This window comes from Oreochromis aureus, linkage group 3 (genome assembly GCF_013358895.1).
Source record: "Oreochromis aureus strain Israel breed Guangdong linkage group 3, ZZ_aureus, whole genome shotgun sequence".
Lineage (NCBI taxonomy): Eukaryota > Metazoa > Chordata > Actinopteri > Cichliformes > Cichlidae > Oreochromis > Oreochromis aureus.
The window spans coordinates 46,980,185-46,994,720 of NC_052944.1; the positions used below are offsets into that span (position 1 = coordinate 46,980,185).

At 38.3% G+C, this 14,536-nt stretch overlaps 2 protein-coding genes across 2 annotated transcripts; both read left to right on the plus strand.

Annotated features, from left to right (window-relative positions):
* Positions 1–224: 224 nt before the first annotated feature.
* Positions 225–1,537, plus strand: LOC120439432. The gene is made up of 2 exons (XM_039610412.1): positions 225–240; positions 664–1,537. The coding sequence occupies exon 2, from the start codon at positions 821–823 to the stop codon at positions 1,535–1,537; it is 717 nt and encodes a 238-aa protein (XP_039466346.1). The 5' UTR covers positions 225–240; positions 664–820.
* A 3,924-nt stretch (positions 1,538–5,461) lies between these two features.
* On the plus strand, positions 5,462–8,379 carry LOC120439430. The gene is made up of 3 exons (XM_039610408.1): positions 5,462–5,534; positions 5,860–6,019; positions 6,627–8,379. The coding sequence occupies exons 2-3, from the start codon at positions 5,937–5,939 to the stop codon at positions 7,474–7,476; spliced, it is 933 nt and encodes a 310-aa protein (XP_039466342.1). The 5' UTR covers positions 5,462–5,534; positions 5,860–5,936; the 3' UTR covers positions 7,477–8,379.
* The last annotated feature ends 6,157 nt before the right edge of the window (positions 8,380–14,536 follow it).

The window sequence follows — 14,536 nt, forward strand, 5'->3', positions numbered from 1 at the left end:
CCAGGTGGACAAAATAATAGAAACAGTGTAAATCTTTGAAGGTCTTTAAAACAGAATAATATCACTGTGCTACAGCTACACTTGACTTTTGGTTCTTCTCCGGGTCGCAGAAAGAAGAGCTGCTTTGTGTTCCTGAGCTGATTATCGACTAAATATGGACAAACATAAACTCGAACTCTTCCTGGCTCTGAGACTCGTGGAGGCTTTTTTAGAGGCGATGGAAAAACAAGCAGAAATTCTGTGAGTCTCTGAAGAACAAATTGATTTAAGAAATAAATGTGTTTCATGTTTCAGTCACTGCGCAAACACCACCCCCCCCCCCAAAAAAAAAGAAAATATTTTTTTAAATTAAATGTATAAATCCACTTTTTAAATGGAGCTAGCATCACAGGGTGGTTGAGGGTGGTGTAACTGTGAAAATGCAGAATCAGCATTTAACATGGACACTAAAATCAAAGTCTATAGTGACAGGCTGGACATGTCTGTCACAGCGTGGTAGGAAACATTTTTATGATTAAAAATATAACAAAAGAACTAAATACTTGGGACCATTTATGATCTCACTCAGACACTTAAAGGTTCAGTTTTCTTTAGTATCACACTGATCCAGTCAAAGCTGTCTGCACTTGCTAATCTTCGTTCTTTGTTCTTTTCTAATAAAAGGGCAAATCGGAATGCTGCATGTCGCCCTGAAAGTCCCAGGAGCTCTGCTGAAAGGAAAAGATTAATAAACCTTGCAATAGAAAACTGCAAAGATGAAACTGTCCTGCAGTGGCTGAGAGAAAATTCAGAGTCTGGCACCTTCAGAAAACTCTCAGACATGTTTGATTTCCTGAAAAGTAAAATTGATGAAGAAGAAAAGAAGAACCACAGTGACACTGTTGACATAATCTTTGTGGCACATGGATCAATCAGAGACTCCATGATCCCAGCCAGCTGTTTGCTGCCTCTGCCCACCATCACTGACCTGGTCCTGTACTCTCCCTGGAACTGTGGCACCACTGGTGCTGTAACCTATGGCATTGCAACAGGAAAAATGAGGCCACAGCACAGAGTTTTTTACCGTTCACTACCGTTTTTTCTCCACAGTAGAATTCTTTTTGACAAATATCAACCCCTGAACCTGCCAGACTACTGGAACTCACTGAAGAAAGCTAAAGGACGGAACATCCCAAACATCATTGTTAGCCCTCTGCAGCCAAATGACGGTGTGTGGGAAACATTTAAGTCTCTCTCAACAAAACATGGTCCACCAGGAAGAAACCGCATCGTCATCCCGTTCATCCTCCCAGAAGAGAGTGAAAGTGTCCCGTTCTCTGTCGTCGCCTTGGCTCTGTCCCTGGTGCTCCTCTCTTCCAGGTTTAAAGCCACCGTTCACTTTAATGCCTGTCTCAGTGATCCGTCTACAGGACAGAAATCTGACAGGAAGTATCTGCAGGAGCAGTACTACTGCACTGAAGACACCACTGTGATGACCTGCTCACCAGATGCATTCAATGTGAACTGGTGGGATTATTTTAAGAGTCTGTTTAGTTAAATACACTCAATCAACATCTTATCATCTTTTCTGTGTCAGTTTCTTAAAAACTGCTCCAGAAACATGAAACCATTTTATTGTTTTTATCTGTGGAGCTCAGATTTAAAAAGAAACCCACACAGGACTCATGTTAGAATATATGTTTGAGTTTAATTACAATTACAATCCCATACAAAGTAGCCTTCAGTCTATCAGCCAGTTTTTCTTCTTTAATAAAGCCTACATGAATCAGAATACTTTATTGATCCCTCGGGGAATTTATTTAATTATTACATGAACCAGTCTCCAGATTTTTGTGCACTTTAAGCTGTTTGTGTAGCTGCTGCTTTTCCTCAGAGCTCAGCCTGGACTTCAGTGTACCGACTGTCATATACTTTATCCTGACAGAAAAGAGTACACAGCACTTTATTGTCTAGTTTAGCTCCATGACATGGACTTAAATCTGCAAACAGCTGAGCAGACAAAAAGACACAGTGTCTCTCTGTGTAATCTAAACATATCACCTGAATGTATCTATTTTATTTATGATGAAATCAAACTACATTTTGGATTTTTGTATCGTTTGTTCTTTCTTGACTTTTTATATCTTCCTTTTTATGCTTTTATACTTTTATATGTAATTTAAAACATAATGAACTGTGAAAATGAAGCAGAAAATAAACTTCAATCAATGAGCACTTTATCTCCAGAAGCATCGACTCATCTGTTTCTCAGTGACATTTAGAAATTATATACAAAACACAAAGGTACTCAGAAATAGACAAACTAAATATCCATCATGTCTGTACTATTTTTAAAAAAAAAAAATTTTTCTTTTCCTCTTTATCCAAGAAACTTGACTCTGTTCATCTGGATGCAGCATTTTCAGTATAAGAAACTTTCCCTCCTTGAGGTGACTTCCTCAGCTTTATAAACAGTGCAGCTGCATAATGATTGAAACCAGCACCACACTGAGCCAGTTTCATGAATGTCAAAAAAGGGAACGGCCATCCCTAAGATGAGAATCTCACCAGCTTACACTGCTGTGTATTGTTTAGTTCTCAGTTCTTTGATCTTTGGGCTGAAGGATGAACAACACTCGGTGTATAAATGCTCAATCAACAATCTCTTTATTCCATACAACACTTTGAGCATTAACCATCTGGAGGGGAGATGAGCGTGGGAGGGTGTCCGCCTGATCTCGACGTGTCTGACCGTTTCTCACATTCTTATAGCTTCAGCCCCCCTCCAAACTAAGCATTCACATTCTTTTGCTCTTACGGCACCTAAGTGACGGCCTTGGCTTCCTGTTTTATCTCCTTCTGAGGAGATGGGGCAGAAAACCTCTCCGGTATGTTCTGTTCTCTTTGTAATCAGAAGAATAAGGCCATGATTCTCTGAAAAAAGTATTTCTTATAACTCAGCAGTATAATGCATCATAAACAATGTAATTCATTCAAAATAAATCAGCAGTCTAATGTAATACATCTCTTCATGAGAATAATGCAAACTAAAACTATGTAATAATTTCACAATCTTTAATTAGGGGTATAACGTGGCATAAGATAATATAATAATCTCACAGTATCCATCATGGTCTCTCATCAATAGTCATAACAACTTGCATATTAATGATCAGATGAACAGAATCAGTTTCCTGCATACCTGGATTATTGAGCATGCATCTCTTTAGTTGTTTCAAAGGACAAAAACAATGAAAGTTATAAAGAGTAAAATGAAAATGTTGAATAGAAGGAAAGTAATAAAAGAAAGATGAAAGAGAGGAAGAAAATGGTTTGTGTTCCTGTGTTCTGACTGGTTGTAACACATAAGTGTAGATGAATGTCTACAATAACAATAAATTAGAAACAGATAAACAATAAAATCTGATGATTTAAGGGAAACTCTGCAGGGTTTACTGATGCACTTTAGACAATAAAGTTTCTTCTACAAGACGACAAGTTTTAATAATATATAAAATTAGACATTAAAACTCAATTACAAACGTGTGTTTGTGCATACACAGATATATAGACATATTGATGTTTTTTTATTGTTATTTTTACTTTATTACAAAGTTTTCATTTCTGACCATTGATCCTGAACTCATGCCTGATGGTTCAAATACTACTGTTAGATCAAAGCTGGTGGTATATTACAGAAATCACTAATCAGCGGTAAAATGTCGCCCCCTGTGGAAACAGTTTAAGTTAACTACTGAAAAGGACTTGCCTTTAACTTTCTGCTGCATGATCTCTTTACTGGAACCACAGCGTCATTCGATATGCACTGCAGTTAGCTCATCTTTAATAAACCCACCCAATTAAAATCCAGGGGCATGTTCAAATAATTAAACAGTTTTGCTCAGGAACGTTCCTAACTAAGAGAAGTGACCTGGAAGTGTCTGTATGGTAACAGGTACAAATGCTCGAGGTGCTTAGCAAAAGAGCTTGAGTCCTGTCTTTATAACCTCCATTAGCAGTGAATATACTGACCCATCATTTATGAAAGGAGAGGAGAAATATCATCCCAACAGCCATCTTACTATTTAATTAACAAAGCCAATGAAGTTAGCTTTGTTAATTGTACTGACAGTACACTGTCTTTATACTAGATGGTATAAAGTTTGTCTGAAGGTTAAATTCAGTGAATGGATCTAAGAGCCATCAGCTAAAAATCATATTAATCTCTGCTTCACTTGCTGTAACCCAAAAGCAGACACAATACACAGAATCTAACAGGTTTATTTGTGGGCAGGAAACAACAGAATATAAGGAACATCATGGGGCAGGATGTGTGAAGTGGAGGAGAGTACAGTTAGTGATGTAGCGCCAGCTTGTTGTGGGTATTGTGTGATATGAACAGCAGGGTTTGTCTTGCTTATTTCACAAGGGAGAGCACTGGAGGAGAGATCCATGGGAGTCACGATGGAGGGGAAGCTTCCAGAGGCGGGCTGCTGCTCCGAAAGAGAAAGTTAAATGACTTGCTAACACCCATGGACATGAAATTTTCTGAGAGCGCTACATGTAACTGCTGAGAGTAAATCAGCTGGTTTACAGGAACTCGTGGTTGTTGTGTAAATACTTTCAGGTGTGTGATGGACAATTTTAAGATTCTTACTTCTCTGTGTCAAGATGACCTTGATGAATTAAAAAGGTCCATATTGTCATATTCTGCCTCTAATTGTTCAGCTTGTTCAACTTAACTCGTGTCCATAAATGACTCTTGTTATTCTTCTTGGTCTAAAACCAGGCAGACTGCTGCTGTGCTCTGAATTGTTGTCCGATCTCTTTCCAAAGGTAAAGTAAATCCTCACAAAGACAAACTGTGTGAAAATAGATTTATTTCAGACTTGTGTATTAATCTGGTGTCAGTGGTTGATGTCCAAGCTCGTGTAGTTGAGCGATCGTGTGGTCCTCAGATCATCTCCACTGGGATTTAGAGGAACATTGTTCTTAAACAGGGAACTGAAATAAATTATTATAACTTTAAAATGACTTCCTGTATGTTCACATCTCCCTGAATGTAGTTATGACTGTGAGGTAGACTCCTGCTTACAGAGGTGACACGAGGAGGAAATTAAATTCTGTGTCTTATATTTTATGAAGAAGTGGAAACAGGTACCAGGATTTCAAGAACCCAAGGAGCTAAACTAACAAAAACCTAGAAAATGAACAACCTCAACTGTGTTCGTGTCTCTGCCTTCACAGGTTGATATGAAAGAGCCTCACAGAGCTGCTGCTGGAACCTTTATTCACTTACTTTCATAGAGTGAGAATGGTTGTTAAAAACAAAAACTATTGATGATATAAATAATCCACATGATGCAGTGAATTTTACTTTAAGATATTTTTCTTTCGTTTCCTTTGTGTAAAATCCCGGGGATTACCCTGGTGTCTGTGCTTTCACTTTCACTGTGTTTTTATTTGCCTGTGATCTTATTCAGGCTACATAAAGCTCGCTGAACACCTCATATAATCAGATTCCTTCACACACTCACCTGTGCTCTCCAAAGCAGGTAAGGCAAACAGTCTGATTCAGACTGAAAGTTTAACTTCTTCATGTGTGGTGATTGTTGTTGCTGCTTTCATTGGAGACTCTGGTGAACTGTGTGATCCACTCTGTGCATACGTTATATCATAGTTGGATTATTGATCAGCAGACTTTATGAAGGCTTCAGTTTAACAAGCTGGTGACATTCAATTGTTCACAGAGGTTTTCTGTCATTCAGCTAAACTATAAAAACCACGTGGACAAAATAATAGAAACAGTGAAAATCTGAGTTGATGTGTCTTTGTTCACTTTGAAGATCTTTAAAACAGAATAATATCACTGTGCTACAGCTACACTGGACTTGGTTCTTCTCCAGGTCGCAGAAAGAAGAGCAGCTTTGTGTTCCTGAGCTGATTATCGACTAAATATGGACAAAGAGGAACTCGAATTCTTCCGGGCTCTGAGAGCCATGGCTTTTTTAGAGGCGTTGGAAATGCAAGCGGAAATGCTGTGAGTCTCTCACGAACAAATTTATTTATAAGATAATAAAGATTTTCATATTTCAGTCACTGTACAATGAATAAAACTATTTAAATTAATTGTGTCTAAATCCACTTTTTGAATGGGGCTTTTTGAACATTCTGGGGTGGTGGAGATTTGAAGCTGTTACAGAAAACAAATGAACATGAATCCAGTTTTAAAAGAAAAAGCAGAAAGAGAACTGAGTGATAAACCTGAGGTCATACCTGCCTCCATTTTAGTTTTTTTACATGAAATCCTTCTTTACAGAGTTTGTTACAATTATAGCAAATCTTCTGTAAATAATATGTAGAGTTGAGATTAACCTCACGACTTCTGCAGGTCTGTTATCTGTGGTTCACTGCAGAAGTTTAATGTAGTGATTAGAAGTGAGAATCAGCTAAAGTCGAACTCTATAGTGACAGGCTGGACATGCTGTCTGTCACAGGGAGGTAGGAAACTTTTATGATTAAAAATATCACAACAGATCTGCATACGTGTGCTCATATATGACCTCACTCTCTTTAGTATCACAGTGATCCAGTCAAAGCTTTCTGTACTTGCTTTAAAAAAAACTTTTTTGGTTATTTTATAAAAGGAAAAGGCTGGCTGCTGCATGTTGCCCTGAAAGTCCCAGGAGCTCTGCTGAAAGGAAAAGATTAATAAACCTTGCAATAGAAAACTGCAAGGATGAAACTGTCCTGCAGTGGCTGAGAGAAAATTCAGAGTCTGGCACCTTCAGAAAACTCTCAGACATGTTTGATTTCCTGAAAAGTAAAATTGATGAGGAAGAAAAGAAGAACCATGATGACACTGTTGACATAATCTTTGTGGCACATGGAGCAATCAGAGACTCCATGATCCCAGCCAAGTGTTTGCTGCCTCTGCCCACCATCACTGACCTGGTCCTGTACTCTCCCTGGAACTGTGCCACCACACCTGAAGTGACCTATGGCATTGCAACAGGAAAAATGAGGCCACAGCACAGAGTTTTTCACCGAAGACTTCCACTACCGTTTTTTTTCCACGGTGCAATTGTTGTTCACAACTATCAACCCCTGAACCTGCCAAACTACTGGAACTCACTGAAGAAAGCTGGAGGACGGAAGATCCCAAACATCATTGTTAGCCCTCTGCAGGAAGATGAAAGAGTGTGGAAAAAATTTAAGTCTCTCTCAACAAAACATGGTCCACCAGGACGAAACCGCATCGTCATCCCGTTCATCCTCCCAGAAGAGAGTGAAAGTGTCCCGTTCTCTGTCGTCGCCTTGGCTCTGTCCCTGGTGCTCCTCTCTTCCAGGTTTAAAGCCACCGTTCACCTTGATACCTGTCTGAGTGATAAGTCTACAGGACAGAAATCTGACAGGAAGTATCTGCAGGAGCAGTACTACTGCACTGAAGACAACACTGGGATGACATGTTCACCAGATGCATTCAGTGTGAACTAGTGGGATCGCTTTAAGAGTCTGTTTAATTAGATGCAAACCAGCCTCATCTTATCATCTTTCCTGTGTCCGTTTTTTAAAAACTGTTCCGGAAACATGAAACCATAAAAGCATTTATTTTTTAATCTGTGGAGCTCAGATTTAAAAAGAAACCCACACAGGACTCATGTTAGAACACACATTCGACTTTAATTACAATTACAATCACAGATGCTTCCAGTAGTTCAAACTATCCTTTAGTTTATCAGCCAGTTTCACTTCTTTAATGAAGCCTACATCAGAATCAGAATCAGAATACTTTATTGATCCCTAGGGGAATTTATCTAATTATTACATGAATCAGTCTCCTGATTTTTTTGCACTTTAAGCTGTTTGTGTAGCTGCTGCTTTTCCTCAGAGCTCAGGCTGGACTTCAGTGTACCGACTGTCTTATACTTTATCCTGACAGAAAAGAGTACACAGCACTTTATTGTCTAGTTTAGCTCCACAGTGACATGGAGGGAAATCTGCAAACAGCTGAGCAGACAAAAACACTCACTGTGTGTAAACTATGTCTTTCTCTGTAACTTAAACACCTTAATGTATCTATTTTTTTTTAATGATGAAATCAAACTACATTTTGGAATTTTGTATCGTTTGTACTTTCTTGACTTTTTATATCAATGTAATTTAAAACATAATGACTTTAATTCATTGCTGTGATGTGACTGATACAGAGTCACATGTAATATTAAAATCAACTGCTCTTTATGGGCAGGCATGATTAAAATGAATGAATGGTGAAAATGAAGGAAAATTTAAACTTCAATCAATGAGCACTTTATCTGCAGAAGGATCAACTCATCTGTTTCTCGATGAATTTTAGAGATTATAAATACAAAGCTAATGAAGAAATAGATACACTGAGTGTCCGTTAAGTCTGTCACGTGTTTTCTAAATATATATTTTTATTAAAATGAAAAAGTTGAATAGAAATAAAGTAATAGAATAAAGATGAAAGAAAGAAAGAAAATGGTTTGTGTTCCTTTGTCCTGACTGGTTGTAACACATAAGTGTAGATAAATGTCTACAGTAACAATAAATCAAAAACAGATAAACAGTGTAATAAATCAGAGGATTTATGGGAAGCTCCAAAGTCTGCAGGGTTTACTGATGCACTTCATACCATAAAGTTTCTTCTACAAGACGACAAGTTTTAACAACATATAAAATTAGACATTACAACTCAACTAAAAAGGTGTGTGTACATATACAGATATATAGACAGATTGATGTTTTTGTTGTTGTTTTTACTTTATTACAAAGTTTTTGTTTCTGACCATTGATCCTGAACTCATGCCTGATGGTTCAAATACTACTGTTAGATCAAAGCTGGTGGTATATTACAGAAATCACTAATCAGCGGTAAAATGTCGCCCCCTGTGGAAACAGTTTAAGTTAACTACTGAAAAGGACTTGCCTTTAACTTTCTGCTGCATGATCTCTTTACTGGAACCACAGCATCATTCGATATGCACTGCAGTTAGCTCATCTTTAATAAACCCACCCAATTAAAATCCAGGGGCATGTTCAAATAATTAAACAGTTTTGCTCAGGAACGTTCCTAACTAAGAGAAGTGACCTGGAAGTGTCTGTATGGTAACAGGTACAAATGCTCGAGGTGCTTAGCAAAAGAGCTTGAGTCCTGTCTTTATAACCTCCATTAGCAGTGAATATACTGACCCATCATTTATGAAAGGAGAGGAGAAATATCATCCCAACAGCCATCTTACTATTCAATTACCAAAGCCAATGAAGTTAGCTTTGTTAATTGTCTTTATACTAGATGGTATAAAGTTTGTCTGAAGGTTAAATTCAGTAAATGGATCTAAGAGCCATCAGCTAAAAATCATATTAATCTCTGCTTCACTTGCTGTAACCCAAAAGCAGACACAATACACAGAATCTAACAGGTTTATTTGTGGGCAGGAAACAACAGAATATAAGGAACATCATGGGGCAGGATGTGTGAAGTGGAGGAGAGTACAGTTAGTGATGTAACAGAGCTTGTTGTGGGAATTGTGTGATATGAAAAGCAGGGTTTGTCTTGTTTATTTCACAAGGGAGAGCGCTGGGGGAGAGATCCATGGGAGTCACGATGGAGGGGAAGCTTCCAGAGGCGGGCTGCTGCTCCGAAAGAGAAAGTTAAATGACTTGCTAACACCCATGGACATGAAATTTTCTGAGAGCGCTACATGTAAGAGTACATGTAAGTGCTGAGAGTAAATCAGCTGGTTTACAGGAACTCGTGGTTGTTGTGTAAATACTGTCAGTGCTGTAAAATCAGCTGATCAGAGGTTCAAAGTCTCCTTTCAGGTGTGTGATGGACAATTTTAAGAGACTTCTACTTCTCTGTGTCAAGATGACCTTAATGAATTAAAAAGCTCCATATTGTTATATTCTGTCTCCAGTTGTTCAACCTGCCAAACTACTGGAACTCACTGAAGAAAGCTGGAGGACGGAAGATCCCAAACATCATTGTTAGCCCTCTGCAGGAAGATGAAGGAGCGTGGAAAACATTTAAGTCTCTCTCAACAAAATATGGTCCACCAGGACGAAACCGCATCGTCATCCCGTTCAGCCTCCCAGCAGAGAGTGAAAGTGTCCCGTTCTCTGTCGTCTGCTTGGCTCTGTCCCTGGTGCTCCTCTCTTCCAGGTTTAAAGCCACCGTTCACTTTAATGCCTGTCTGAGTGATAAGTCTACAGGACAGAAATGTGACAGGAAGTATCTGCAGGAGCAGCACTACTGCACTGAAGACAACACTGTGATGACATGTTCACCAGATGCATTCAGTGTGAACTGGTGGGATTATTTTAAGAGTCTGTTTAGTTAGATGCACTCATCCACATCCTATAATCTTTTCTGTGTTAAATGTTTTAAAACTGTTTCAGAAACATTAAACCACAAAAACAGTTTTATTGTTTGTTTGAAAAAAGAAACGCACACAGGACTCATGTTAGAGCATATGTTTGAGTTTAATTACAATCACAGATGCTTCCAGTACTTCAAAGTATCCTTCAGTCTGTCAGCCAGTTTCACTTCTTTGATGAAGCCTACATGAATCAGTCTCCAGATTTTTGTGCACTTTAAGCTGTTTGTGTAGCTGCTGCTTTTCCTCAGAGCTCAGGCTGGACTTCAGTGTACCGACTGTCATATACTTTATCCTGACAGAAAAGAGTACACAGCACTTTATTGTCTAGTTTAGCTCCACACTGACATGGATGGAAATCTGCAAACAGCTGAGCAGACAAAAACACTCACTGTGTGTAAACTATGTCTTTCTGTGTAATTTAAACACCTTAATGTTTCTATTTTATTTATGATGAAATCAAACTACATTCTGGATTTTTGTATTGTTTGTACTTTCTTGACTTTCTATATTAATTTAAATTAAAACATAATGACTTTAATTTGTTGCTGGTATGTGACTGAAACAGAGTCACAAGTAATAACATCAACTGCTCTTTCAGGAGCTCACAGGTGGAAGTTCAGTTTTAATTAGTAGGCATTATGAAAATGAATGAACGGTGAAAATGAAGGAAAAATAAAACTTCAATCAATGAGCACTTTATCTGCAGAGGATCGACTCATCTGTTTCTCTGTGACATTTAGAGATTCTATACAAAACACAGAGGTAATAAGAAATAGACAAACTGAATGTCCATGTCTGCACCTTTACAGATACACTCTGTCATGTTTGTTTTTTTTAAATATATATTTTCATTTTCCACTTTATCCAACAAAGTTGACTCTGTTCATCTGGTTGCAGCATTTTCAGTGTGAGAAACTTTCCCTCCTTGAGGTGACTTCCTCAGCCTTACAAACACTGCAGCTGCATGGTGATTGAAACCAGCACCACACTGAGCCAGTTTTATAAATATGAAAAAAGGGAGTGGACATCCCTAAGATGAGAATCCCATCAGCATACACTGCTGTTTATAACTAATGGTCTCTCATCAATAGTCATAGCAGCTTGAATATTAACAATCAGATGAACAGAATCAACTTTATGGGATCTGCTTACCTGGATTATTGAGCATGCATCTCTTAGTTGCTTCAAAGGACAAAAACAGTGAATATTTCTTTGAGATTAAAATGAAAATGTTGAGTAGAATGAAAGTAATAAAACAAAGTTGAAAGAAAGAAAGAAAATGGTTTGTGTTCGTCTGTCCTGACTGGTTGTAACACACAGGTGTATATGAATGTTTACAATAACAATAAATCAGAAAACGATAAACAGTGATGTATAATAGGGGATTTATGGGAAACTGTAGTCTGCAGGGCTGACTGATGCACTTTAGACCATAACGTAAAACTTAGTTACAAACTTGTGTTTGTGTATGTACATAGATATATAGACAGATTGATGATTTTGCTGTTATTTTTATTTCATCACAAAGTTTTTATTTCTATCCAGTGATCTTCAACTCATGCCAGATGGTTCAAATACTACTGTTAGATCAAAGCTGCTGGTATTTTACAGAAACACACTTTAGTGCAGGTACTTGTATGTACTTTTAGTAGTAACTGTGACCAGTGTGACTCCTAACCTATCATAGTTTCATGACAATCTTTACCTGAATGTAAACAATCAGCTAGCAAAGTGAAAGTAAACAACAAGTGAAACAAAACTAAACAGTGAATGAAACGGAGCAGGAACACATTCTCCAGAAAAAAAGGAATAAAAACAGTATAATCATGTCACCTTAGTGTCTCTACAACTTTACAAAGTCAGACTGCAGTTCAGTACTCATGAACGCCTGAGTGTTCGCTCTCATAGTCTTCGTGCGGTCTTTGTGGTAAATGTCTCCCCCGCGTAGAGACAGTTTAAGTTAATAACTGAAGAGAGTTCATCTTTAATGAACCCAACTGATTACAATCCAGGGCCATGTTAAACCTGGAAGCATCTGTATGGTGACATGTATGAATGCTCTAGGTGTTTAGGAAAAGAACTTCAGTCCTTCATTTATTACCTCCTTTAGCAGTGAATATATTTATTCATCATTTATGAAAGGAGAGAAGAAATATCATCCCAACAACCATCTGACTATTTGATTAACAAAGCTAATGAAGTTGCACAGATTATGCATCATGTACAGGCTGTGACCTGCTGTTGAATTCAGTTGCTCTACACAACTAAATTCAACAAGATGTAAAGAGATGTTTCATGAGTTGTTCAGACATACTTCCACTCTCTGCACTGAGAATACACTGTCCTTATACTAGATGGTATAAAGTTGGTATGAAGGTGAAAATCAGCGAATGGATCTAAGAATCATCAGCTAAAAATCGTGTTAATCTCTGCTTCACTTGCTGCAAGCTGCCTCTGAGCATTAAGCCACAGCCACTGTGCACCAGTCACACGTTATTCTTTACTTTAAACCATCACAGTGCAGCAAACTAACCCATCAAAACATGGATAAGTGGCAGCAAAGCAGCTGAGTAAACAACAGAAGACAAAATGTATTGGGGTGTGGTCTGCGGTGCCGCTGCAGGGGAGGCGTACACACCTGAGAGGCATCCACAATCACACGTCGCCAACTGTTGTGATTGTGGATGGCGTGTGTCAGGCTGTGAGCTGTGGAGCGGCAGCCGACTGTGTTTGTACAGCAACTGTGTGTGTATAAAGTCTGCTGCAAAGCATGTACATGTTGTCAGGTCTGCTGTGGTTCAGTTACACTATAAAATTTTAAAAAAAAGGTTAAGAGGTTAAACACAGAATAAAACACAGATGATGTAGACAAACCAGCAGAGTGTAAGTGTTTGTGAGAGGGAAAGTATAGTATTAAAAGTTCTGTATGACTGTGTGTGAACTTTAAGTTGCTTTCATCAACACTTTGTGTTTTATTAGGTTTCGAGGTTTCTGCAGCAGGAACTCTTTTAGCCACAGATCACTGCAAAATGTCACAAGACAGTGGTTAGAAATTTAGAAGAAGCAGAAACACCACAAAGTATCTCAGAGCTCTACATGTGAGCTGAACAGCTGACAGTAAATCAGCTGGTTTACAGGAACTCTCAGCTGTTGTGTAAACACTCTGTCACTGCTGTAAGTCTCCTGCCAGGTGTGATGGAGGATTTAAGATTCTTCTACTTCTCTGTGTCAGGATGATCTTAATGAATTCAAAAGTTCCATAATATCATATTCTGTCTCCATGTAATCGTTCAGATATACCACATGTTGCTGTACAAGAGATGTTTGATGTTCTGTGTTCTGTGACCATGGTGGGTAAATAACTTGTGTCTAAAAATTATTCTTGTTATTCTTCTTGGTCTAAAACCAGGCAGACTGCTGCTGTGCTCGGTAATGTTGTTTGACCTGTTTGTAAAGGTAAAGTAAATCCTCACAAAGACAACCTGTTTGTGTGAAAATTGATTTATTTCAGACTTATGCAAGAATCTGGTGTCAGTGAAGTGGGATATTTTGACTGATGTGTTTTCTGGGGTCAACACTCGTGTAGTTGAGAGATCGTGTGGTCCTCATATCATCTCCACTGGGATTTAGAGGAACATTGTTCTTGAACAGAGAACTGAAGTAAATTATTATAATTTTAAAATGACTTCCTGTATGTTCACATCTCCCCGAATGCAGTTATGACTGTGTGGTAGACTCCTGCTTACAGAGGTGACACGTACAGAGGACGAGATTAAACTCTGTGTCTTATATTTTATGAAGAAGTGGAAACATGGACCAGGATTTCAAGACCCCAAAGAGCTAAACTAACAAAAACCTAGAAAATAAACGTCTCTATTGTGTTCGTGTCTCTGCCTTCACAGGTTGGTATAAATGAGCCTCACAGAGCTGCTGCTGGAAACTTAATTCACTTACTTTCATAGAGTGAGAATGCTTGTTAAAAACAAAAACTATTGATAATATAAATGTGACGCAGTGAATTTTACTTTAAGACTTTTTTTCTTTCGTTTTCTTTGTGTAAAATCCCGGGGATTACCCTCGTCTGTGGTTTCACTTTCACCATGTTTTTATTTGCCTGTGATCTTATTCAGGCTACATAAAGCTCGCTGAAC

Coding starts and splice junctions, on each gene's coding strand:
- LOC120439430 (XM_039610408.1), top strand. CDS start 5,937: ATGGACAAAGAGGAACTCGAATTCTTCCGGGCTCTGAGAGCCATGGCT. Junction 6,020..6,626: donor GAAATGCAAGCGGAAATGCT/GTGAGTCTCTCA, acceptor ATTTTATAAAAG/GAAAAGGCTGGCTGCTGCAT.
- LOC120439432 (XM_039610412.1), top strand. CDS start 821: ATGTTTGATTTCCTGAAAAGTAAAATTGATGAAGAAGAAAAGAAGAAC.